Source organism: Rhinatrema bivittatum, chromosome 10 (genome assembly GCF_901001135.1).
Source record: "Rhinatrema bivittatum chromosome 10, aRhiBiv1.1, whole genome shotgun sequence".
Lineage (NCBI taxonomy): Eukaryota > Metazoa > Chordata > Amphibia > Gymnophiona > Rhinatrematidae > Rhinatrema > Rhinatrema bivittatum.
This window is the reverse complement of record NC_042624.1, coordinates 76,040,622-76,066,119: the sequence shown is the minus strand read 5'-3', so window position 1 is coordinate 76,066,119 and position 25,498 is coordinate 76,040,622. Positions and strand designations below refer to the sequence as shown.

The 25,498-nt window shown below is 43.3% G+C and overlaps 1 protein-coding gene across 1 annotated transcript in view; it reads right to left on the bottom strand.

The window, feature by feature from the left end:
* The window catches only part of ARHGAP29 (Rho GTPase activating protein 29), a 291,858-nt gene that overhangs the window by 157,201 nt on the left and 109,159 nt on the right, over positions 1 to 25,498 (bottom strand). The window contains 3 exon segments of the mRNA XM_029617439.1: positions 2,951 to 3,014; positions 18,605 to 18,677; positions 19,109 to 19,205. Coding sequence (XP_029473299.1) covers positions 2,951 to 3,014; positions 18,605 to 18,677; positions 19,109 to 19,205 — 234 coding nt within the window.

The window sequence follows — 25,498 nt, the reverse complement described above, 5'->3', positions numbered from 1 at the left end:
GCCGGAGGGGGGCGAAGTAGTTCTGAGACATCGGGTTCCACTGTGACAGTAGGGAATGTTGTAGGAGCCGCATGTGGGCCCTTGCCCACGGGACGACTTCTATGGTTGATGTCATGAGTCAGAGGACTTGGAGATAGTCCCATGCCGTGGGGAGAGTGGAGTTCAACAATGCTCATAGTTGTTCCATCAATCTCCTTCTCCTTGTAGGGGGAAGGGCGACTTTGTTCCATTTGGTGTTGAACCGGACTCCCAGGTACTCTAGGGATTGGGAGGGCTGCAGGTGGCTCTTGGGTGTGTTGACCCACCCGAGGTTCTACAGTAGTTCCATGACTCTGGTGGTTGCTTGATGGCTTTCCTCTGGCAATTTCGCTCTGATCAGCCAATCATCCAGGTATGGGTGCACGAGGATCCCTTCTTTCCTCAGTGTCACCGCTACTACCACCATGATTCTTGGTGAACGTTCAGGGAGCCGTAGCTAGCCCAAACAGTAGGGCCTGGAACTGGTAGTGATGGCCCAATATCACGAAGTGTAGGAAACGCTGATGGAGGTGATGGATCAGTATGTGGAGATAGGCTTCTTACAGATCCAGGGAGGTCAGGAATTCACCCGGTTGTACCACCTTTATGACCGAACACAGGGTTTCCATGCGGAAGCAGGGTACCTTCAGGTAATGATTGAATGTCTTGAGGTCCAGTATGGGCCGGAATGTTCCCTCTTTCTTGGGTACGATGAAGTAGATGGAATTTTGTTGGTGCGTGGGCATCCGTGTTATTGCCTTTAGGGCGAGTAGTTTTGATAGTGTGGTTTCCACTGCCTTCCTCTTGGAGGGGTCGTGGCACGGAGAAATCACAAACTTCTCCGGGGGGATGCTGTGGAAGTTCAGGTAGTATCCCTCTCAGATGATGGATAGGACCCAATTGTCCGACGTTATTTCGACCCATCTTTGGTAGTATAGGGCAAGCCTGCCCCCTATGATCTCTTCCTGTAGATGGCTCTGCTGATTCTCACTGCGTGTTGCGGCTGGGGCCTGGTCCCGAGCCGGCTCCTCTTTTGTGGTGTCTGTTCCGAAAGGACTGCCCCTTGCCGGCAGGGTACTTGGTGTTTTTTTTATGGTCTAACACGCTGGGATCCTCTGCCCTTGTGTGCCCCGGGAGAGGGGCGTTGGTTTCTCTTGTTCCTGTCCTTCGGTAGACGGGGTACTAGGGAATCACCCCATTTGTCGGCTAATTTGTCCCCTTCCGAATACGAGTGTTCCTCTAAAGAGCATTCGCGTGAGCCTAGTCTTAGAGGTCGCATCGGCTGACCAGCTTCGGAGCCAGAGCTGTCTTCTGGCTGCCACTATGGACGAGAGGCTCCTGGCTGAGGTGCATACCAGGTCTGAGGTCGCATCCATGAGGAATGATATTGCTGGGCCTAATGCCTCGATTGGTGTAGTTGCATCCCTGGCCATAGCCAGGCAAGCACGTGATACCACGGCGCAGCAGGCAGCGATCTGTAAGGTCACAGCTGATACAACATAAGACTGCTTGAGGTTGGATTTCTGCCGTCTGTCATTGGCATCCTTGAGTGAAGCTCCTCCCTTGACTGGTATGGTAGTGCGCTTTGTGGGGGCGCAGACCAGAGCGTCGACCTTGGGAAACCTCAGGAGTTCCTTCATTGTGGGGTCCAAGGGGTAGAGAGCTTCTATAGGGCTCGACCTCCCTTAAAGGTGGCCTCTGGAGCGTCCCATTCCAGGTCAATCAATTGTTGTACGGCCTGTAGCATAGGGAAATGGTATGAGATCTGGTGGAGCCCGGCCAGGAAGGGGCTCGCCTTGGACTCTGCTGTGTTGCATGTATCCGGGATGGCCAATGCCTTCAGACTCGTGGCTACGAGATCTGATAATTCGTCTTTTGGGAATAAGCGCATCATGGTGCGATACGGTTCTGTTCCTGGAGTTCCCCCTCTTCCAGGGGTTCTGATTCCTCCTCCGAATCATGTGTGTCCCCTAAGGGGAGAGGTATTTGTCCAGGGGAGGCTTGGAAGGTTCTGGACCACTGGCGGGGGTTGTGGTTGTGCTGCTGGTGGCCTGCCTGTGCGTGGATGTAGGATTGCAGCTCAGCGAAGAATTCTGCCCAGGTGAAGTTGCCTGGGACCGCACTGGGTCCGACGGCGCTCCCCGAGGGCCCCCACTGTGGAGGGGCAGAGTCAGGAATAGAGAGGTCTGGGGTAGTCTCGCTGGTGGATCTGGAGTCCTCTACAAGCTGAGGGGGGCCTTGTCTCGGCTCCACCCGAGCTTCTTCGCATAGCAGGCACAGGGCGGAGGTCACCTTGGGCTGCGCCGCTCTCAGGTTGCATGCCGGGCAGAGGACTAGACCTTCAGCTGTCTTGGATGGCGGTGCCATGATTTGCGCGTGTATCCTATACAGGTGCGTGTGCCGGGAGGCCTGGTTATGCGTTGCTGGTGCGCCTATGTTATGCGCGTGGGAACAGAAGATGCGCACGTGGCTGTGCTTGGGGGCCTAGCTGTGTGCTTAGCACCCCTGGGCGTGCCGCTGTACGCCCAGCCCTGATGTGCACGCTGCTATGCGCACAAATCACCTCAGGAAATCTCGACTGGGGGAGGGACCCTTAGGTATCACTGCAGGAGAACGGGGTTTGTTTTGGAGGTAAGTTTTTCTTTGTTTCTTCTTTAAATTTGGAATTTGGTTTTCTAACGCTGTGCAAGCGTGTGTGAAGTCCTGAACTGCTATGGAGACGGAAAAAACCGGAGAGCAAAGCCTCATGCACGGGTATATGTAGTGCTGACGTGAGATTGAAATCCGACTCAGTCTCCAACTGCTATCAGGAGCACACTATACCCATTGGTCCTGAGTCCATCTGCTACACGCTAGGAAATCAAGAATTGTATGCTGTGCTGGTACCAGAATGAAAGGAAGAGTGCGGGAGTAAAATTTCTATGCACAGTACCTTGAATATCATCTCTCTCAAGTATGGATCCAGCAGATTCCTCCACAGAGATATTTTCAAAAGACTTCCATGTAATAAAACAAAGTTAGTGTTAGAGTACAGCAAATATAGAAAAAAAACAAACATGCATTTAACTGGAACAATTTAACAAAGAATTTGAAACCATTTATAAACTCTGGTAATGAAGGCAAAAATAGCTTAAATACCATCACAAGTGTCTGATAAACAAGTTAATCGTCTCAAAGTAGAAAAAACACATTTGTTTAATTTAACACTTTAAAAAATCCACTACTGATTCAAGATCAAAGAGTTAAGCACTTTACGCATGCGTACAAAGTTAAATACATGCTTATCAATGAATCAAAAAAAAGAATTAACAGAGCACAAGCAGGCCAGAACTGCAAGGATTTAATGGTATGCGTACAAAAAGGGGAACTTCTCCTCTTAATTAATCCCATTACAAATAAGCGACAAATACTGCCTGCAAATTCACAGGGATTTTTAAACACACTGAATTAAAACATTTGCTAAACATTTGCAGCTCTAATAAAGTAGGGCAACCTTAACAGAAATAAAAACTGAATTTATAGGCTGGGCCTTTTGAGACTTTGTCTATCATGTACACTAGCAAGAATGCATAGGTATAACTTCCTTGTTATTACTTTTCATAATTACAGTAAAAGATTTGCTGTTATTTGATAACTTTTCACCTTAAAATGCCCCTAACATGTTAATTCCTTTCTAATTTTCAAAGGGTTATAATGGGATAAAGCAAGCAGGAAATTTCTGGTTTGGAAAAATTATATTAAGAAAGGCAGGCAAGATTTCAATTTTAATATTTTAGTAAACAATTCTGAACCGTCACATAAAGCAGCATAACAAATAGTGGTTAAAAAAAAAGGCCAATTATACCATCCATTCTGCCCAGTTATCACTGTCTACACCACAAGAATACATCTCAGCTGACAGGTATGGAAGCTTGAATGCTTGTAGAACATCCTTACTTTATTAGTCAGCTTTTGTTTGCATCTTCATAGGTTTTCTAACATTCTGGATAGATGTGCATACAAGATCCCATCCCCAATCCAACACCTAGAAACCCTCCCCCCCAACCATGCCTTACTGTCAAGCTCCATAATCTAGAAAGCTACAAATCAAATCTTGGTACGTAAGAACATAAGTTGCCATACGGTCAGACACAGGGTCCATCAAGACCATCATCCTGTTTCCAACAGTGGCAGTCCAGGTTACAAGTATCTCATAAGTACCTAAAAGGAGTAGCCTAGTGGTTTGAGCAGCAGGCTAGTAACCAGGAGACCAGAGTTCAAAAGTCCCACTGTCGCTTCTTGTGACCTTGGGCAAGTCATTTTACCCTCCATTGCCTCAGGTACAAATTTAGGGGGTCATTTTCTATCTGTATCGCATGCGAAAAGTCCCTTCTCGCGTACAATAGCTTGATAGGGGCGGAGTCGGAACCTGAAGAAGAGGAGTCGGGGCGGATGCAGCGGTAACTTCGCTGGCCCACTGCGCGCGCCCCCCCCCCGTTACCGCGGAATTCAGTAAGCTGTGTGCCGATAGAAAATTCAGGCCTTAGACTGTAAGCCCTTTGGGGATAGGGAAATTCCTACAGTACCTGAATGTAATCCACTTTGAAGTGCTGAAAAAAGTGCAAAAAGCAGAATATAAAAACATCTAAATAAAATTAAAAAAATCCCATGTAAAAAATCCCAGTAAAAAGCAGTGGCTATTCCTTAAGTTAGCCTGATTAACAGCAGTTTATGAACTTCTCCAAACCTTTTTTAAATCCAACTACATTAACTGCCTTAACCACATTCTCTGGAAGACTACTACCAGTGATTCGTGTGGCAGTTGCATCTTATTGTAAGTATGATATATTGTTGTACTCCATATATTTTACATTTATGTATTTTGTCACAGGTGATCAGAGGGGTTTTCCAGATTCTTAATTGTAGATCCTGTAAGGCCTTATGTATTGGTATAACCTTACTCTGCCTAGGAAGATGGATAAAGTTCAGTACTCTGAGATCTTCCTATTGGCTGGTCTCCTCTAATTTGAAAGGAATGGTTTCAGACATCCTTCGTATAAAGGCTGGATATGACAAATGATCTATGGGTGTAGTGCTTCTTGCAGGTTTAGGCAAAGGGTCCAAGAGCAGTTCTGGTAATGGCTGTGAAAACCCATAAGAATATGATGAATTAGCATCCAAAGATTTATCTGAATCTAAAAGAAAATTATTTAGGTGATGACATTTCTATTGAGAAACAGATCATGATGATTTCAATCTTAGATTAACCTGCTATGTTTTGGATTGCAGTTCCTTTGCCAGTATCCTTAAAATTGTTTCTGATACTTGTGGTCCAGCAATAGTAGATGGAACATTGCTTGCGTATTTTGCCACAAAGTCAGACCATAACTTTTATAGGCAGATGCCACTTTCACACTAAAAAAATAAAAATCAGCCTTTTAACTTCACAAATTCCCTACACCTTACTGAGAGTTTGATTCCCCTGTAAGCCGCTTCCAAACATTTAGTGAATAAACTAATACATTTAAAGGATCCTAATTAGACAGCTTCCTATTCCTATAGCAAGCTAAAACAACTAGAAACTGAACAAATTTGAGATGAAGGCAGAAGTCTAGCAGCAAGAGGGGGGCCTCCCAGTCTTTTGCATTGAGCATCACATGTATGATTTTTTACCCACTGGTGAGAAGTTGTACGTATGCATCCGACGCAAAGAGCTCCTGTCTCTCAGAGAACAAGTCCGATCTCTGGAGGCTAGAGAGGCAGACCTGCAGGAGCTGAGGAAGACAGAGGTATATAGATGAGACCTTCAGGGACATAGCAGCCAAGTCCCAACTTCAGGCTGGCAGCCCTGGTGCTGCCTTGGAGGAAGATGGTCTCGTGATCGGAGAGCATTAAACTGGTGCAGCAGGAAAGGATCCTGTAGTAAGGACCTGCTCTACAGGTGGTGCATTGTCCTCTCACACCGAGGATGTCTCTCCCAGGGCTACTGCCCAGGAGGGAAGTGTTAGGTCAGCCATCATAGTTGGTGATTCGGTTATTAGGAATGTAGACAGCTGGGTGGCTGGTGGGCGTGAGGATCGCTTGGTAACATGCTTACCTGGAATGAAGGTGGCAGACCACATGCGTCACCTAGATAGGATTTTAGACAGTGCTGGGGAGGAGCCGGCTGTTCTGGTACATGTGGACACCAACGACATGGGAAAATGTGGGAAGGATGTTCTGGAAGCCAAATTTAGGCTCTTAGGTAGAAAACTGAAATCCACAGAACCTCCAGGGTAGAATTCTCTGAAATGTTCCCTGTTCCACGCACAGGTCCTCAGAGGCAGGCAGAGCTCCGGAGTCTCAATGCGTGGATGAGACAATGGTGCAAGAAAGAGGGATTCAGTTTTGTAAGGAACTGGGGAACCTTTTGAGGAAGGGGGGGGGGGGGGGGGGGGAGGGAGTCTTTTCTGAAGGGATGGGCTCCACCTTAACCAGGGTGGAACAAGGCTGCTGGCGCTAACCTTTAAAAAGGAGATAGAGCAGCTTTTAAATTAGAACAAAAGAGAAAGCCAACAATCGCTCAGCAGCGTATGGTTCAGAGGGAGTTATCTTCAAAGGATACTAATGATGCATTAGAATTAGGGCATACCAACAATGAGGTTCCAATAGTAAGAAAAGTAGTCCAAGTGCCTGTACTTAAAAATTCACCTGAGCTAAAAGATTCCAATTTATCCCTATCAATTAAAAAGCAGAATGAAAATGCAAACAAAAAAACCCAAAACATTTTGAAATGTTTGTATGATAATGCCAGAAGTCTAAGAAGTAAGATGGAAGAATTAGAATGTATAGCAGTGAGTGATGACAGACTTAACTGGCATCTCAGAGACATGGTGGAAGGAGGGTAACCAATGGGACAGTGCTATTCCTGGGTACAAATTATATCGCAATGACAGACAGGAGCATCTGGGAGGCGGGGTGGTGCTTTATGTCCACGATGGCATAGAGTCCAGCAGGATAAAGATCCTGCATGAGACTAAACGCACAATCGAATCTTTATGGGTAGAAATACCTTGTGTGTTGGTTAAGAGTATAGTGATAGGAGTATACCACCATCCACCTGGCCAAGATGGTGGGATGGACAGTGAAATGCTAAGAGAAATTAGGGAAGCTAAGCAAATTGGTAGTGCAGTAATAATGGGAGATTTCAATTACCTCAATATCGACTTGGTAAATGTAACATAGGACATGCCAAGAGAGAATGATCCTGGATGGAATAAATGACAGTTTTATGGATCGATTGGTTTAGGAACTGACAAGAGGGAGAAATTTTAGATCTAATTCTCAATGGAGCACAGGATTAGATGAGAAAGGTAATGGTGGTGGGGCTGCTTGTCTATAGTGATCAAAATATGATCACATTTGAATTAATGACTGGAAGGGGGATAGTAAGCAAATCCACAGCACTAGAGGTAAACTTTCAAAAGGGAAACCTTTGTTAAAATGAGAAAAAGTTAGAAAATAATTGAAAGGAGCAGCAACAAAGGCGTGGACATTGTTAAAAAATACCATCCTAGAAGCACAGTCCATAAGTATTCCACACATTAAGGTGGAAGGAAGGCAAAACGATTACCGGCATGGTTAAAAGGTGAGGTGAAAGGCTATTTTAGCCAAAAGATCTTTATTAAAAAATTGGAAGAAGGATCCAACAGAAGAAAATAGGATAAAGCATAGTTAAATTTAAGACATTAATAAGACAGACTAAGAGAGAATTTGAAAAGAAGTTGGCTGTAGAGGCAAAAACTCACAGTAAAAACTTTAAAATATATCCAAAGCAGAAAGCCTGCAAGGGAATCAGTTGGACTGTTAGATGATCGAGGGGTTAAAGGAGAAGATAAGGCCATCGCGGAAAGATTAAACAATTTCTTTGCTTCGGTTTTTACTGAAGAGGATGTTGGGGAGATACTAGTTCCAGAGAAGGTTTTCATGGGTAATGATTCAGATGGACTGAACCAAATCACAGTAAACCTAGAAGATGTGGTAGGTCTGATTGACAAACTGAAGAGTAAGTTACCTGGACCAGATGGTATACCCCAAGGTTCTGAGGGAACTCAAAAATGAAATTTCAGATCTATTAGTAAAAATTTGTAACCTATCATTAAAATCATCCATTGTACCTAAAGACTGGAGGGTGGCTAATGTAACCCAATATTTAAAAAAGGCTCCAGGGGCAATCTGGGAAACTACAGACCAGTTATAGCCTGACTTCAGTGCTAGGAAAAATAGTGGAAAGTGTTCTAAAGATCAAAATCATAGAACATATAGAAAGACATGGTTTAATGGAACAAAGTCAGCATGGCTTTACCCAAGACAAGATTAGACTCACAAATCTGCTTCAATTTCTTGAAGGGGTTAACAAACATGTGGATAAAGGTGAACCGGTAGATGTAGTGTATTTGGATTTTCAGAAGGCATTTGACAATGTTCCTCATGAGAGGCTTCTAGGAAAAGTAAAAAGTCATGGAATAGGTTGCGATGTTCTTTCATGGATTACAAACTTGTTAAAAGACAGGAAACAGAGTAGGATTAAATATACAATTTTCTCAGTGGAGGGGGGTGGGCAGTGGAGTTCCTCAGATCTGTACTGTGACGCATGCTTTTCAATATATTTATAAATGATCTGGAAAGGAATAAGACAAGTGAGGTAATCAAATTTGAAGATGATACAAAATTAATCAGAGTAGTTAAATCACAATCAGATTGTGATAAATTGCAGGAGGACCTTGTGAGACTGGAAAATTGGGCATCCAAATGGCAAATGAAATTTAATGTGGATAAGTGCAAAGTGATACATATAGGAAAAATAACCCATGCTATAGTTACATGATATATAGTTACATATATATATATTATATATTAGGTTCCATATTAGGAGCTACCACCCAGGAAAGATCTAGGCGTCATAGTGAATAATACATTGAAATAGTCTGCTCAGTGTGCTGTGGCAGTCAAAAAAGCAAACCAAATGTTAGGAATTATTAGGAAGGGAATGGTGAATAAAATGGAAAGTGTCTCAATGCCTGTGTATCACTCCATGGTGAGAACACAGCTTGAATACTGTGTACAATTCTGGTCGCCGCATCTCAAAAGGGATATAGTTGTGATGGAGAAGGTACAGAGAAGGGCGACTAAAATGATAAAGGGGATGGAACACTCCCCTATGAGGAAAGACTAAAGAGGTTAGGACTGTTCAAGCTTGGAGAAGAGACGGCTGAGAGGGGATATGATAGAGGTGTTTAAAATCTTGAGAGGCCTAGAAAGGGTAAATGTGAATCCGTTATTTACGCTTTCGGATAATAGAAGGACTAGGGGGGCACTCCATGAAGTTAGCACATTTAAAACTAATTGGAGAAAGTTCTTTTTCATTCAATGCACAATTAAACTCTGGAATTTGTTGCCAGGGGATGTGGTTAGTGGAGTTAGTGTAGCTGAGTTTAAAAAAGGTTTGGATCCTGATTTTTGGGAGGATCCAAGATGGCGATGTAGCTGCACCACAGAAACGCCGCTACTCACTTGTGGTCTGGAAACCTTTTTTTCTTTTTTGTAAAATGCCGTATTCGGACCGGAAAAGAAGGGCTAAAGAGAGGAAATCGATAGATAACCCTCTGGGAACCCCGAAACTGGACCGATGGACGCCCATGTGGTGTTTGGACCTACCAAACTGGGAGGATGTCAGCAGGCATTGGTTCAGGAGAGCCTCGATACAGCGGAACCGCTCCAGGACCTAGAGACATCGATGTCCCCGGTAATTAGAACGCCGCCAGTAAACCCGGCGGAGGTCAGGGAGGCTCATCAGAAGTCGACTCAGACGCGACCCGATGATGTCACCAACCCCAGATGTGCGGGGGGAGAGCTAACAGCAGATGCTGTGGTGGAGCCCGAGGCTATCTGAGGACTCTGGCGGAATTCAGAGCGAGGAGAGAAGTTAACATCAAGGAGCATCAATGCGGAGAAGCAAGAAATGGAACTGCGAAGAAATCTTATACTATTGGTGAGACCCTCTGATATAACGCTGGGTACTATCTAGGAGACTTTAGTAGTCTTAAATGAAAATATTTTTCTTCAGTTAAATCCAGTTGTATCTAAACTGGAGAACTTGGACAAACAAGTTAAAGTCTTACAAGAAGAAATGGTTAAACATGTAATGGATTTGGTACAACAGAGCATAGGGAATTTAAAAGACTTGTATTTAAATCTGATTAAAGAAAATCAATTGTTAGACAAAAGGCTCGAGAACATGGAAAATCAAGCACGAGGGAAAACTTTGAGATTGATTAATTTTCCTAGAGTTCCTCTGGTTTCAGCAAGAGATATGTGGGTGAAATATGCACAAGAAATATTGAAGTTTTCAGACCAGATAATGCTTCCGTTAACAAAAATTCATTATGTGACACCCTTGAAAGCAAAACCTGCTGAAGGCCAGGAATTCCAAGTACTTTCTCCTCTAAATATATCAGAGTTACTTGAAACATCAGATATAAATATGGCTCAACCTGCAACATTGTTTCTTTCCTGTTGGATTCAGATAGGGATCTGGTGATGAAAATGTATTTTAGAAATATAAAAAAATTATTTCTTCAAACTAAAGTTCAAATTTTTCCTGATGTAGCGAAGAAAACACAGAAAAGAAGGAAGCAATTTTTGTTAATGAGATCTCAGGTATTAAATATGGGAGCAAAATTCAAGTTAAAATTCCCATGTAAATGTTATATAAGGTACCAGGAAGTTAACTATATATTTTACACTCCATCTCAATTGTTAAAATTTATATCAGATAGAGTGATTCCCAATACAGAAATAATTGGCCCTGATGTACCTTCACCTCAGTAAACTGAATAGTTCTATTTATTTAAGTGTAAGTCCAACTACTATTTTCTTTAATAATTTTATAGTATGATTTAGCTCTCATGAGTATTGGATCCTCCCATGTTGAGAACTACGATTCTAGCCAATAATTATGTTAGAATATACATTTGCTTTATTATAATAATGATACTTGTGGTATGGCTAATACTTTTCCTGTTCAGTCAATATTATTATGATTGTTAAATGTAATATCATTAAATAAAAAATTAAAAAAAAAAAGGTTTGGATAAGTTCTTGGAGGAGAAATCCATTAACTGCTATTAATCAAGTTGACTTAAGCAAGTTTGCTTACCGTAAACGATGTTTCTGTAGATAGCAGGATGAATTAGCCATGCTGTCAAGGGATCTGTCAAACAGGTCCAGGAGGCGGAGCTTTACAAAGCAGAGATTTAGATTTTAGCTCTCTGCGGCTGCGCGTGTGTTCCCGCGCAGGAAAGTAACAGATTCTCCTTGGTCTGTGATTAAACTGTAGTTTGGAAAGACAGTGACTGCCAGGGAGGAGGGTGGGTCAGCATGGCTAATTCATCCTGCTATCTACGGAAACACCGTTTACGGTAAGCAAACTAGCTTTTTCCCGTCGATAGCAGGGCTAAATTAGCCATGCTGTCACGGGAGTCCCAAGCTCCCGATCACGTTGTTTATGGTATATATGTTTGTCCGTGATCATGAACAGTGTGGCATTCACCGTGTACAAGAGGATAGATTGCAGGATTACATGCCCTATCTTTGCATCAGTGGCTGCTTGTTGATCAAAGCAATAGTGCGATGTGAAAGTATGGAGCGATGACCATGTAGCTTCCTTACAAATGTCAATGGGTTGTACATGTTTAAGGTGTGCCAACTAGGCCGCCACTGCTCTAACTTTGTGAGCTTTGGGAACAGAATGTAGCTTTAGGTTTTGTTTGTCGTAGCAGAACTTGATGCACTGTGCTGTCCAGCTGGAGATGGTGCGTTTAACCACCGGTAGTCCATGTGTTTTCAGGTCGAAAGATACAAAGAGTTGAGAAACACAGGAGTCCGAGTTTGTTCTCTCTTTGTAGTATGCTAAAGCTCTTTTGCAATCTAGCGTATGCAGTAATTTTTCCCTGTCATTTGCATGAGGTTTAGGGAAAAAGATGGGTAGTTCGTTGGTCTGATTGAGATGGAATTGAGACACCACTTTTGGTAGGAAGGATGGGTGAGTTCGGAGAATCACTTTTTGGTGATGAAACTGTAAATACGGAGAATAATGGACCAAGGCCTGTAATTCACTGACTTGTCGTGCTGATGTTACTGCCACAAGGAATACCACCTTCCATGTGAGGTATTTAATGTGTGCTGAGTCCATGGGTTCAAACGGGAAAAGCATGAGTTGTTCAAGAACTATGTTGAGGTTCCACAGAACTGGAGGCTTAGAGATTGGGGCGAAGGTGAGTTAACCCCTTGATGAATGAGATAAGGGGTGATTGGAAATAGGAATATTGTTAAGTGGTCTGTGATATGCTGCTATGGCACTGAGATGAACTCTAATGGATGAGGTTGCCAGACCAGCTGTGTACATTGTATGTAGATAATCAATGAGTAACTCAGGTGAACAGTCTAATGGTGGTACACCGTTAGAAGTGCACCAGGTAGAGTAGAGTTTCCATTTATAGCTATAGTTTTTCATCGTTGAGAGTTTCCTGGATTCTAACAAAATGGATTGTGCCGAAGTGGAAACTCCCTGTTCTGTTAAAAGGAGCCTCTCAATCTCCATGCCGTCAAATGAAGAGATATGTGTAGTGGGTGTAGAAGTGTTCCTTGATCTTGGAAGAGAAGATCTGGGCGATTTGGTAATTGAATGGGGTCCGTGATGGATAGAGAAGGAAACTGTACCATGGTTGCCTTGGCCAGGCTGGAGCTATGAGTATCAGTTGAGCCTAGTCTGCTATGCACTTCTGAAGTGTCCTTGTTATGAGTGGTATGGGAGGAAAGGCATACAGGAGGCCTGTTGTCCACAGAATGAGGAAGGCATCTTGGGCGATCCTGAACTGACTTGGTCTTATTGAGCAGAATTTGGGAACCTGAGCGTTGATCTCGGTTGCAAAGAGATCTATCGCAGATGTCCCACACTGCATGAAAATGTCTTGGGCTACCTCCGAATTGAGGGTCCATTCGTGAGGATGAAAGATGTGACTTAGCCTGTCCGCTCTTGTATTTGCTACTCCTGGTAGGTAAGTTGCTTACAGATGTATGCAATGTTGGTGAGCATGTTTGAAGATTGTCAGGGTCTCCTTGCAAAGGGGCCATGAACAGGACCCTCCTTGCTTGTTGATATAAAACATTGCCACTTGATTGTGTAGATCATGACTCTGCAGCCCTTTAAGTGATCTTGAAACACTTGTAGCGCATTTCAAATTGCTCTGAGCTCTAATAGATTTATTTGCAGGGTCTGCTCGGAGATTGTCCATAACCCTTGGGTTTCAAAAATCTCGATGTGCTCCCCATCCCTTGCGAGACGCATCTGTGGTTAAGACTGCGTTGTGAGGAGGAGGACTGAATACTGCTCCTTTGGACAGGGTGGAGTTAAGGAGCCACCATGTTATGTCCTGTTTCATCTCGGAAGTCAACGATAGCTTCTGTGTCAACGGTTGTGAGTGTTGTTTCCATTGACGTTTTAGTCCCCATTGCAGGCGTCTCATGTGTAGCCTGGTGTTGGGCACTGTGAAGATAGCCGCCGCCATGTGGCCGAGGACTACCAAACTTTGTCTTGCCGACGGCCTTTGAGTGTTGTTCAACGAGTAGAGAAGTTGACGTAGTTGTGTTATTCTTTCTGTTGGGAGATATGCCCTGTTGCGAACAGTGTCCAGGCCTGCTCCTGTCGCTGTGTTGGTTGGAGATGTGATTTCTGAAAATTGATCACTAGTCCCAATTCCTGTAAGCACTGTATCACCCTTCAGAGGTGATAGAGTAAGATGTGTGGGGTCGAGGCTATTAGTCAATCGTCCAGATATGGAAAGATGGTCATACCCTGTTGTCTGAGATGAGCCACCACCACAACCATGCATTTGGTAAAAACCCTGGGTGCAGCCGATAGTCCAAAAGGAAGAACCTTGTACTGGTAGTGTTGATGGCCATAACGAAAGCATAGGTAATGCTAAGAGGATGGATGGATTGGAATATGTGTGTACGCATCCTTCAGATCGATGGAACACATCCAGTCGTCGGGTTGAATCAGAGGTAAGATCGATTTCAGCGATACCATCTTGAATTTCTCTTTGGTCTGGAATTTGTTCAATTCCCGTAGATCTAATATGGGGCGAAGTCCACCCGACTTTTTGGGTATGAGGAAGTATGGGGAATAGAACCCTGTTTTTTGTGTTCTCGGGAAAATTCGTCGAATGGCCTGCTGTTTGCGAAGCAAAGCAATTTCCTCCCCCAGTTGTGGTTGGAAGCTGGTAAGATGGATACGTCTGTGTACGAAAAGATTGATAAAATCTGTAAGGCCTACGATTATAGGATTGTCTACGTATAGATCCCACATAACGACGCGTGGTCGAGTAGTGAGATTGTACTGCTAGAGCTTCCTCCTTTAATTTTCCAACTGTTTCTTGAAACCGTTCTCCGAATAGGTTGTCTCCTGTACACGGGAGGTTCGTCAGTTTCTCGTATCGTACTAGAGCATAACCATGCCATCCTACGGGCTGCTATGGCTGTCGCAGATGCCCTAGAAGATGTTTCAAATGCCTCATATCGATCGTAGAAGGTGTCGAGAACACTCCTCCATATCATGAAGAGGTGGTGGTACCTGATCAGCCGTTGAGGAAAGCATACCTTTTGTGGCTTGTATGCACTCATATAAGTATTGTACCATATAGAACTGATGGTGTATAATGCGGGCATTCAACTGAGTTGTGATACATCTTCCTGCCAAAGTCATCTAAACATCGGTTGTCTTTGCCTGGTGGATACGAGGCATGCGATTTTGCTTTTTTGAATCTTTGCACTGCCGACTATCACAATTGAAACATGTGGTAATTGTGGTATAGAGTAAGGCGATGTTTTCCGCATACGAAATTTTATATCAGTTTTCTTGGAAACCGCTGATAGAGAATAAGGCGTTTCCCACGACTTCTATAAGATAGAATGTAATAATTCGTGTGGTGGGAGATATGTTGGTTCTCCCGGAGCATCGAAAATCTTTAGGAGACCAAAGGTTTCTGACCTAAGGTCTGTCTCCTTTTGGACCTCCAGATGTAGTATTGTGCCCAATTTTTCTAAAACTTTTGGGTATGTCAGGTCCTCTGGAGGAGAATATGGTTCCTGTGGTTGTTCCTGTGGATCCGATGGGAATCCAGTAGATGACAATGGGGACGTTTATGGAGATAGAGAATCTATAGGGGTATCTTGCTGTTGAATTGGTGAAATTGGTCGTTTCATCATTGGGGATGCCGGAGGCTCCACTGACAGTTCTCTAGAGGTATGTATATTGTGTTCCGGAGAACTCACAGATAGTTCGTTAGACATCTTAAAAGATGATTGAAGAGTTTCATAAAACCCTGCTAATGATTGGGATAATTGAAGAAATGCCTCTTTGTTTGAGGAGGCATTGCTGCACGACCAGATTGTTTTGGTAGTTTACCTGTTTTAGGTGATACTGTAGGAATTTTAGCGGAAGCAGCTGGTACATCATACTTGTTCCTCATCTTACCCTCTGTGGTCTTAACAGAATTATCTGAGGACGAAGATGCAGCAGAGGAAGTGATTTGTATTAATTGTCTACGAGATAAGGAATCTATACTTCGTGGGTGAGATGACCTAGAAGTGGAAGGGCTCACTGTCCATGTATCTCTCGTCTTCACAGCTTTTTGATGTGAGTGACGTGATCGCTTATGGTGATGGTGTGACGATGATCCTGTATGGGTTCCATCTCCCGACCGTGATCGTCTGATTCGTTTTGACTTCACCTCTGTAGAATTAGAGTCTGAAGAGGTGGAATGAGGGGATATCTGGAGACTGATGTCTTCGTTTTACCCCATGTGGTATTGAGTGATTTATTTGTTTGGACTTTTGTAGTCCACTGTGCGTCAATCTGTGTGCTGTCGAGTGTGCCAATGCCTTCGGTGCCACGTGCACCGATGTTTTTTGTAAGTTGTGCGCATAAGTCAGACGCCGTGCGGCGCCGAGCTCGCTTCAGACGGCTCCGGCGCCTTATGCGCATATGCTTCCTGCATTGTGCGCGCCGGTGTCTTGTGCGCAGATGTTGATTTGGGTATTATGCACCAATGGTGATTTGGGCGCAGAAGGTACTTCAGGTGCATAAGTCGTCGGCGCCGAAGATTTAGGCGCCGTTGATTCCTGTGCCGATCGCCAAGGCTCTTTTGGTCCTCTCGGATCCGAAGGCCTGTGTTGGCTTGGTAAGTCCTTACCTCCAAGCCTGGAGGGTTGAGGATATCACAATGCTCTTTTTTGTGACAGAGCTGCCATCAACGAGGGACCCGGTGAAGAATGAGCCTCCGATCGCTCGGAAAACGTGAAAACATTTTGTAGGCCCGTTGTTTTTGGGCTCTTGGGGGACATTCGAGCACAAAAAAAATCACAATTTTGTAAATTATGCTCTGGTCCCAGGCATCTGTAACATCGGTCATGGCCATCCGTGACCAACATTAGCTTGCCACAGGCACAAGGTTTAAACCCTGGCTTTTTTGACATTTCAATAAAATAAGAAATGCTGAGGAGAAATCAGCCCCGCATGCGATCACGCTCGTGGAAAAAACAGACTGAGGAGAATCTGTTACTTTCCTGCGCGGGAATACACGCGCAGCCGCAGAGAGCTAAAATCTAAATCTCTGCTTTGTAAAGCTCTGCCTCCCGGACCTGATTGACAGATCCCATGACAGCATGGCTAATTCAGCCCTGCTATCGACGGGAAAAGAAAATAGCCACTGCTATTACTAGCATCAATAGCATGGGATATATTTAGTTTTTGGGTACATTCCAGGTACTTAAAGCCTGGGTTGGCCATTGTTGGAAACAGGATGCTGGGCTTGATGGACCCTTGGTCTGACTCAGTATGGAATGTTCTTATGCTCTTATGCACAAATGAATGGAATTCTGTTATTGGTGACAATGGCAAGAGAGGTGATATTTTAGCTGATGAATCAGACACTGCCATCAGAATGGATGAAATTTCTCTCTAACAACTCTCTGAGCTGAGAGGAACACTCGGCACCAGCACCTTTTTGGCACAGTGTAGAATCCACACCAGTAACACAATTGCTCTTTTGTGACTAGCTGGCTCCATGAACCTTCAGTGCCAAAGATGAAGTGGACTGCGCCAATGTTCATTGCCATCTGTTTATCTGAGCCAATAGTATCTGATGGCGCCAAGTTATGGTGCAGTCTATGGTCATCACAACTTCTTTTTGGTCCTCATTCCAAGTTTGTAAGCAAGGCTTTTTTTTTTTTGACACTTTTTGGAATTTGCCTTCTTTTCCCCTTTTGGGGTCAGACCTGCGAGTTTCTGGCCCTTTATGGGTTCTCTCTCTCTTACTTTCAGGTGGTGAAAACTGCTCATATTTCATCTTCATCTTCCTTTGAGTTATGGCTCTCAGACATCTGTCCATAGTGCTCACAATTTGACACAATGTGTTCTGGTCCAAACATCTGAAACAGATATTATGCGGGTCCTGCATTGCCATAAGAACATAAGAAATTGCCATGCTGGGTCAGACCAAGGGTCCATCAAGCCCAGCATCCTGTTTCCAACAGAGGCCAAACCAGGCCACAAGAACCTGGCAATTACCCAAACACTAAGAAGATCCCATGCTACTGATGCAATTAATAGCAGTGGCTATTCCCTAAGTAAACTTAATAGCCGTTACGGACTTCTCCTCCAAGAACTTATCCAAACTTTTCTTGAACCCAGTTACACTAACTGCACCAACCACATCCTCTGGCAACAAATTCTAGAGCTCTACTGTTCGTTGAGTGAAAAAGAATTTTCTCCGATTAGTCTTAAATGTGCTACTTGCTAACTTCATGGAATGCCCCCTAGTCCTTCTATTATTCGAAAGTGTATAATAGAAGGACTAGGGGGCACATTTTGTACAAGCCTTAAATGGGGACTTCCCCACTCTTGGAGATTTTTAAGACATACCTATACTATAACTGAATTTTTCTTCTTTTTGGCTCAAAAAATGAAACTACAAAATGTGATATTTAGAAGAAAAAAAAAACTTGAAGATCGCAAGAGACAGCAAAACACAATCATGGAGCAGATTAAAATGGACTGGGAGGCTTGTGCAGCAACACTAATGTGGGAGATCCTGTGCATGCTCAGAAAGTTTTTGCTTCTGAGATAGAGAGTATTCTCCGACATGACAACATACACTGTCATAACTCATTTGTATAGCTGACTTTGTTCTGCTTGTCCATGGAGAATTATTTAACCTATCAGCAAGAAAATAGTTGACTAAAGCCAAGAAAGCTGCAGAACTATTCAATTGGGCTGGCAAAAAAAAAAAAAGAAAGCAAAGCTGAAAGCAGCTGTCAAAATCCCATACATACTTGATAAAGATGTCAAATCTATAACAAAACTTAATGCCATGTGCGGTCAAATAACCCATTTGCAATTGGTGAACTGCTGGGGCTTCAGAGAAAGGACATTACAGGATACTTAAATTTTTTTTTTAAATTAAAATTAATCTCTCAATGCAAGAAAATGCAAAAATAGTCTGCTTACCCGACTTCTTGAAGATCTAGGCAGCCCCAAAGAGGAACCATTGTCTACATCTCCCATAAGGAAATCTGAAACTCTTTCAAAATTATTTTTGATTGTTACAAAGGATAAACTAAATACATATTTTGTTCTGCTCAGACCAGAAGTTTTAAGACACAAATGGAAAAAAAAAATTAGTCCTCAATTCCTTTTGACATTATATATAAAAGCCAATTGTTGATGATAGAGCACAAAAGTTGGTTAAATTTAGAAGTATAAGGTAACAAACATTAAGACCTGTATTTGCCTTGCAAAATAAGATTACTGAAAAACAGAATATTCAAATCTACCAGATTTATTAAAACAAAAATCTAATAATCAGATTACAGTACATACAGAATGTGGTATGGCAGAATTCCTGTGTCACAAATAGATTGTTTGACGTTGTATAGGATTTGCCTGTATTTAGCTAGCTTGCATGTTAATATTTTGTTTTTGGAGCATTAACTTGGAGCAAATGGTACTTACACGTTTCCAAAGGTGAATGCTAAAGTTTCAATAGAATAAAATATTTCACTGAAGAGTTCCCTCTTGTTTTCTTCATTAACTTCTTTGAAGTTCACAGCTATGGGAACAAATACAAAACTGGATTGATATTAAAAAAATAAATATGGTTTTTACAATGTCACCATATGCAGGCAGTATACCCATAGGACAGCAGAGGAGATGATGTTTCTTACCTGCAACAAGTGTTCTCGGAGGACATTGGGATATCAGTCCTCATACATGGGCAACATCATCCGATGGAGCTTGGCCTGGTAAACTTGTCAATTTCTAGAACTTTGACTATGCTTCACTAAGTATGCCCATGTATGCCATATGCCCATGTGTGTGTGTGTGGGGGGGGGGGGGGGGGGGCCCTCAGTCTAGTATTTTAGCAGAAAAAGACAGAAACCAACTCCATGGGGAGGTAGGCAGATTTCCTGAGGACTGATATCCTGCTTGCCTCTGAGAACACTTAATACAGGTCAGCAACTGTGCTTTCTCCAAGAAAAAAAAAGAATGGCAATCCTATACATGGGGAAACCCAAGCTATAGGTTGTCCCAACAAAAAAGGGGAAACAAGTGCAAACATGCATAGCGATATTTTTCTGGGCAACAAGCCTTTTTTCCATTTTAAACCTTACCTGCAAGGGATAACTTGAAACAAAAACAGGCCCTAGGAGGGAAAGGAGCTAGGTTGTACACTTCAAAATTTCTAGAGGACTGGCCAAACCTACAGTCATGATCATCCCCGTCTAAACAGTAGTGATGTGAAGAAGTGGAGAAAACGCCTCATTGCAGCCTTGCAGATTTCTATGGTGATGGAAGGTGAGTCAGACACTGCCATGGCTCAGATGGCTTGACATGGCTCGTCAGATTCAAGCCTGCTTGGGCATGACAGAAGGAGATACAATCTGCTAGCCAATTAGAATGAGTGTTTGGCAACTATCCCCAGTTTGCTGGTATAAAAAGAAACAAAAAGCTGGGTGGACTTGCTATGGGCTTCAGCTTGCTACAGGTAGAAGGCCATGGCTCTTTTGCAGTCCAAACTGTGTAATGCTTGTGCACCTTGGTGGAGATGGAGCCTAGGAAAAAATATTGAAAGGACATCTACCTGGTTAACATGGAATTCTGACACCACCTTAGACAAGACTTAACAATGGGGCCACAAGACCACCTTAAGAACATAAGAACATAAATTGCCATACTGGGTCAGACCAAGGGTCCATCAAATCCCAGTATCCTGTTTCTAACAGTGGCCAATCCAGGCTACAAGTACCTGGGCAAGTATCCAAACACTAAGTAGATCCCATGCTACTGATGCCAGTAATAGCAGTGGCTATTCCCAACGTCAACTTGATTAATAGCAGTTAATTAACTTCTCCAAACTTTTTTTTTTAAACCCAGCTACACTAACTGCAGTAACCACATCCTCTGGCAACAAATTCCAGAGCTTAGCTGTGTATTGAGTGAAAAAACATTTTCTCCGATTAGTTTTAAATGTGCTACTTGCTAACATGAATAAACTTGGTATAAAGGTGGATAAGTTACTACAACCTGAAGCTCACCAATCCTGCATGCCGAAGTGACCACCACCAAAAATAGGACCCTCCAGGTCAAGTACTTCAGTTTGTAGGAGTGCAGTGGCTCAAAGGGAGCTTTTGTCATTTGGGTCAGAACTATGCTGAGGTCCCCAGATGCAGGAGAAGGCCTGATGGAAGACTTCAGATTAAGCAGAGCCCACATAAACCAGATAACTAAAGCTGAATGGAGATGGGTTTACCTTCTACATGGTGATGGTAGGTCCTAATTGCATTAAGATGAATTCTACAAATGAAGGTAATTCATCAGTTTTTATATGGAGCAGAAGAAAGAATCTAGGGTCATATGCCCACACCACAAAAGCAAATCACCTCTACTTAAACTATAGGACTTTCCAGTAGAATCCTCTCTTGAAACCAAAAGAACTCCTCAGATATCTCAAATAAGTTCCAGAGTCAACCTCTCAGCATTCAGGCAGTGAGCACCAGGGACCTGATATTGGAATGGCACAAGCTATCCTGAATGATGAGGTCTGGGAAGGTCCCGGTCTGATTGGTTCCCCGATGGTCAAAGGGGGACTATGAGTATCTGTTTCCCCATCTTCGAGTTTCAACAGAGCCTTCATAACTAGTTGAATCAGAGTCATACATACGGCAGGGACCCCTGTCCCAAATCAAGACAAAGGCATCTGAAGCTAGTTTGCTTTTCCCCCTGGTCAGGGGGAACAAAGAGGTTCACTGCAAGTATGCCTCACTGTAATATCTGATTTTCAATCATCCTCCCCCAGTCAAGACTCAGTCTGTCTGCCAGGACATTCTTCACATCAGCCAGGTTTGTCACCCTGAGAACCATCCCTTGGAAGAGAGCTCAGCCTCATATCTAGCCAGCCTTCTGACATAGGAGGTATAATCCTATGCCCCCCTTGCTTATTGATGTAGTTCATCGCAACCTGGTTGCTCATTTGAAACAGGATGACCTTGTCGGACAACCAGATTTCTGAAAGCCTGCAGAGCATGCTGGATCATCCTTAACTCTAGGAAGTTTATCTGATAGAACTTCTCCAGAGCAGACCAGAGACCCCAGCTGCACAGCATCGCCACATGAACTCCCCAACCCAAGCTGGACGCATCCATTGTGAGGACAATTTGTACATGAGCAAAGGCAATACCCCTGACCAGACTGGAATTAACAGGACAGGGAGTACCTGAGAAGTTTGACATGGATGCTCTCCTGTAGGTCTTGAGTGCCAAGAGAGTGACATACAGTTAACACCATGAGGCCAGTCTCAACATGTCCCATGCTGATATATGCTGACTCATCTGGATACCTTCCACTGCAGACATCAGGGCCCTTTGTTGCAGAAGGCAGGCTTTTGCTCAAGTCATGTCTAGCAGAGTTCTAGTCAACTCCAACTGAGAGGTTGGGCTCAGACGAGACTTGGAGTAGTTGATAAACCTTAGTAACTCCAGCATATCAACTCTGCTGCTCTCGTCTGAGATGTACCCTTGACCAGCCAGTCATCCAGAAAAGGATATATGTGCAACACCACCCAAGGCATTTGGTGAAGACAGTTTGAGTTGACACTGTCAAACGGCAGTATGCAATACTGGAGGTGACTGTCTCCCACAATGAATGAGATTTCCTGTGACCAAAGAATCTCTCTGAGGGTATAAGCATCCTTTAGATTGAGACAGCATAACCAGTCCCCTTTTTGTAGAAAGGGTATTATGATGACCAGGTAAACCATATTGAAACTTTTCTCTTCATAAACTTATTCAAGGCCCTTAGGTTTAGGATGGGAGAGAGTTCCCCGTTTTCTTTGAAGTCAGGAAGTACTGGATAAGAATTTCCGCCTCTTTCCCTTATTTCAACAGGCTCAACCCCATTGCCTGTAAGAGAGAGGAGGGCTCCTTTTGTAGCTATTCTTGAGGAGTCCATTTACCCCAACTGGGGTCCAGTAGTCAATTTGGAAGGATACCAAATAGATGTATTCTGTACCCTCTTCTAACAGTGTTGAGGATCCACATATCCAGAGTAATAGTGGGCAACCAATTTAAGTAAAAATGCAGTCTGCCTCTGACTGGAAGGTCCTTCGACATAGGTACTGGGATACTGGCTATGTTCTCTGCAATCCAGTCAAAACCCTGACCCAGGTGTTGACTGGGTTTCCACCTGGGTTTAGGGCCCTCTATTACTGTGGACAGGCATAGGGGGCCTGTTGTTGATGGGATTGAGAGGACAGAGGATAGCACCTCCTTGGTTGGAAGAATGGCCGCCTCTGTCCAACTCTCTGGTACCTCTGAGCTGAGGGTGGCTGGGTCTGGAGTGCCAGCAGAAAGTTGAGTGTTGCAGTATTCCTACATCTGTGCAACCACTTCCTTCACCCTAATTCCAAAGAGATTCTCTCCTGTACACAGCTCGTCAGTGTGCTGTTCCTGGATTTCTGGGTGGAGATCTGAGGCCCACAACCAGGCAAGTCTGTGGGCACCAATTCCTGCAGCACAGACTATCGATACAGTCTTGAAAACATTGAAGGTCAAGCGGACCATGCATCTTCCATACTCCAGGACCTTGCCCATTAGTGACTGGAGGGCAACTTGCTGCTATTGAGAAAGCTGATCGGCCAACTCTGCATCTGCTTCAGCAGGCCTCACATGTATTGGCTCATGGAGAGATGGTAGGAGACTATGCAACACTTCCTCCCACGTATGTCTATGCTCCTGGAATTCTTCCCCAGGGGTACTGAGGAAGGAGTCCTGAATCCTTTTGGCCATCTTGAGAGTAGATTTGACCACTAGAGATTAGTGCAGCAGCTGTCGCTCGTCAAATCCAGGAGCCTTCTGGATGAGAAATTACACCCACCTTGTTGATGGGAATCACAGAGTGGGTTCTCCCACATCCTCATCTGTACCTCCTGAAGGATTACCACAATATCCTTAGGGGGCTCCATGAACTAAAGGATATCCAGAATTTTGTTTCTGGTCTCATCCTCAGTCTGTAAAGTATATGGAATGGACTCTTCCATTCTCCTGACAAATCCTGTGAAGGGGACATCCTCTGGAGGGGACTTCCATCTTTCTGGCAAAGAAGAGGGGTCTCTCTACAACTCTTCTTCAGATCAGTCACTGGAATCGTGGTCGCACCCCTATAAATAGGGTTTAACTGGAATGGACAGGATGATATTTATTGGTTTTTTTATACCGATGTTCAAAATTAAGTATCACATCGGTGTACAATTAACTAGTCATGCCCCATTAAAGGCATTTAAAACATTAAAAAAAAATAATATTCAATCATAAATACAATAAGAGCAAATAAAACAGCGATAAAGACAAAAGATACAATATTCATTAGAAAAAATAAAACATGGTAAAAAACAAATCACATTTCTGTAATCTTAAAGGCTAAAAAACTGTTAAAAAATGTAAATGACCCCTTCACTTTATTTTTTTAAGTTAATGAGTAAGAAGTAGTGTTATATTGATTGTAATTTTGTGATTTTATATTTGTGAACTGCTCTAGCCAGATCTGGTATCTGTTGTGCAGTATATAAGAAATAAGTATTCTGAGTGATTCCCTATGGTCTGCTGGAGGCAAGGACTTCTGAGGTCCTGACCATTACTCAAGGTCCTTGTGGCAGGTGCTCTTTAACTTTTAAATTAGTGCTCCAGAGAATGACACCATGCAGGCTTAAATGTGACATACTAATATACCAATCCAAATCTATAAGAACATAACTGCTTTACCTCTAGATTCACTCAGTGTCGGAGAAAGAGAGGTACTGGTAAAAACGAGGGAAATAACTTATAGCAAACAGCTCAATAGACTTGTACATATATGATCTACATCATCCCTAAAACATGGAGAGCTATTCTGAAAGTTTCTGAGCAGAGCCAGGAAGGAATCCCATGCATCAGACCCACTGCCACTCAATTTAATGATTAGCATGCATATGGTTCTGATATACTAAAAGGTTTTTCCCACTTTGTGCCTCTGGGCCAGTAAGTTTATTTTATTTTTACTTACGGAACCCTACTGTAAGATTTGAAGTTAGTGGTACAGAAGATTTTTTTTTTTTTTTTTTAAACAATAAATACGCATTTTTGCCATAAAAACAAAAAGGGAGAAAAACCTTAGTAAATCAGGCCCTCAGCTTGCACCTGAGGCAATGGAGGGAAAGGTGATTTGCCCAAGGTCACAAGGAGCAGAAGTGGGATTTGAACCCTGGTTTCCTTGGTTCATAGCCCACTGCTCTAACCACTAGGTGGCTACTCCACTCTATTTCTTCCCTCTTACTGTATAAAGACATTTTCATGAAACCTTTTAGGGATGTTTGCAGAACTTCTATTGAAAAACACTGACAAAGTAATAAAAAAAAACCTCTTCCAAAAGGGGGAGGAGAGCAAGTTGAATAACTCCATTGAGAAGCTTTCACCAAAGAATTTCACCTAAGATTTTGTGGCAATGGTGACTGATTAGTCTCTTGTTGTACAATTAGAATTACAGGAAACAGCCCAAACACCTGCCTGCCTCCTGCTCTGCTGCTGGCAAAATATTTCCTCTGGCTTTTCTGCTGCTCCAACAATGCTGCTGCTAGTACCACCTGCAGCTGTTAACAGTGCAACTGCAAATAAGTTGGCAAATATAAAAAGTACAACATGAACAGAAGAGACTTAACTAGGGAAACATAAGATAGAACATGGGGGGTCAGAGGAAGAAGGAGAAGACAACATTGTGAAAAATATTTCAACAGAATAAAACAGCATAGCACAGACAAAACAAATGCACTGGCAGTTTGATGTTGCATAGGTTCAATTCCAGCACTAGTTCATA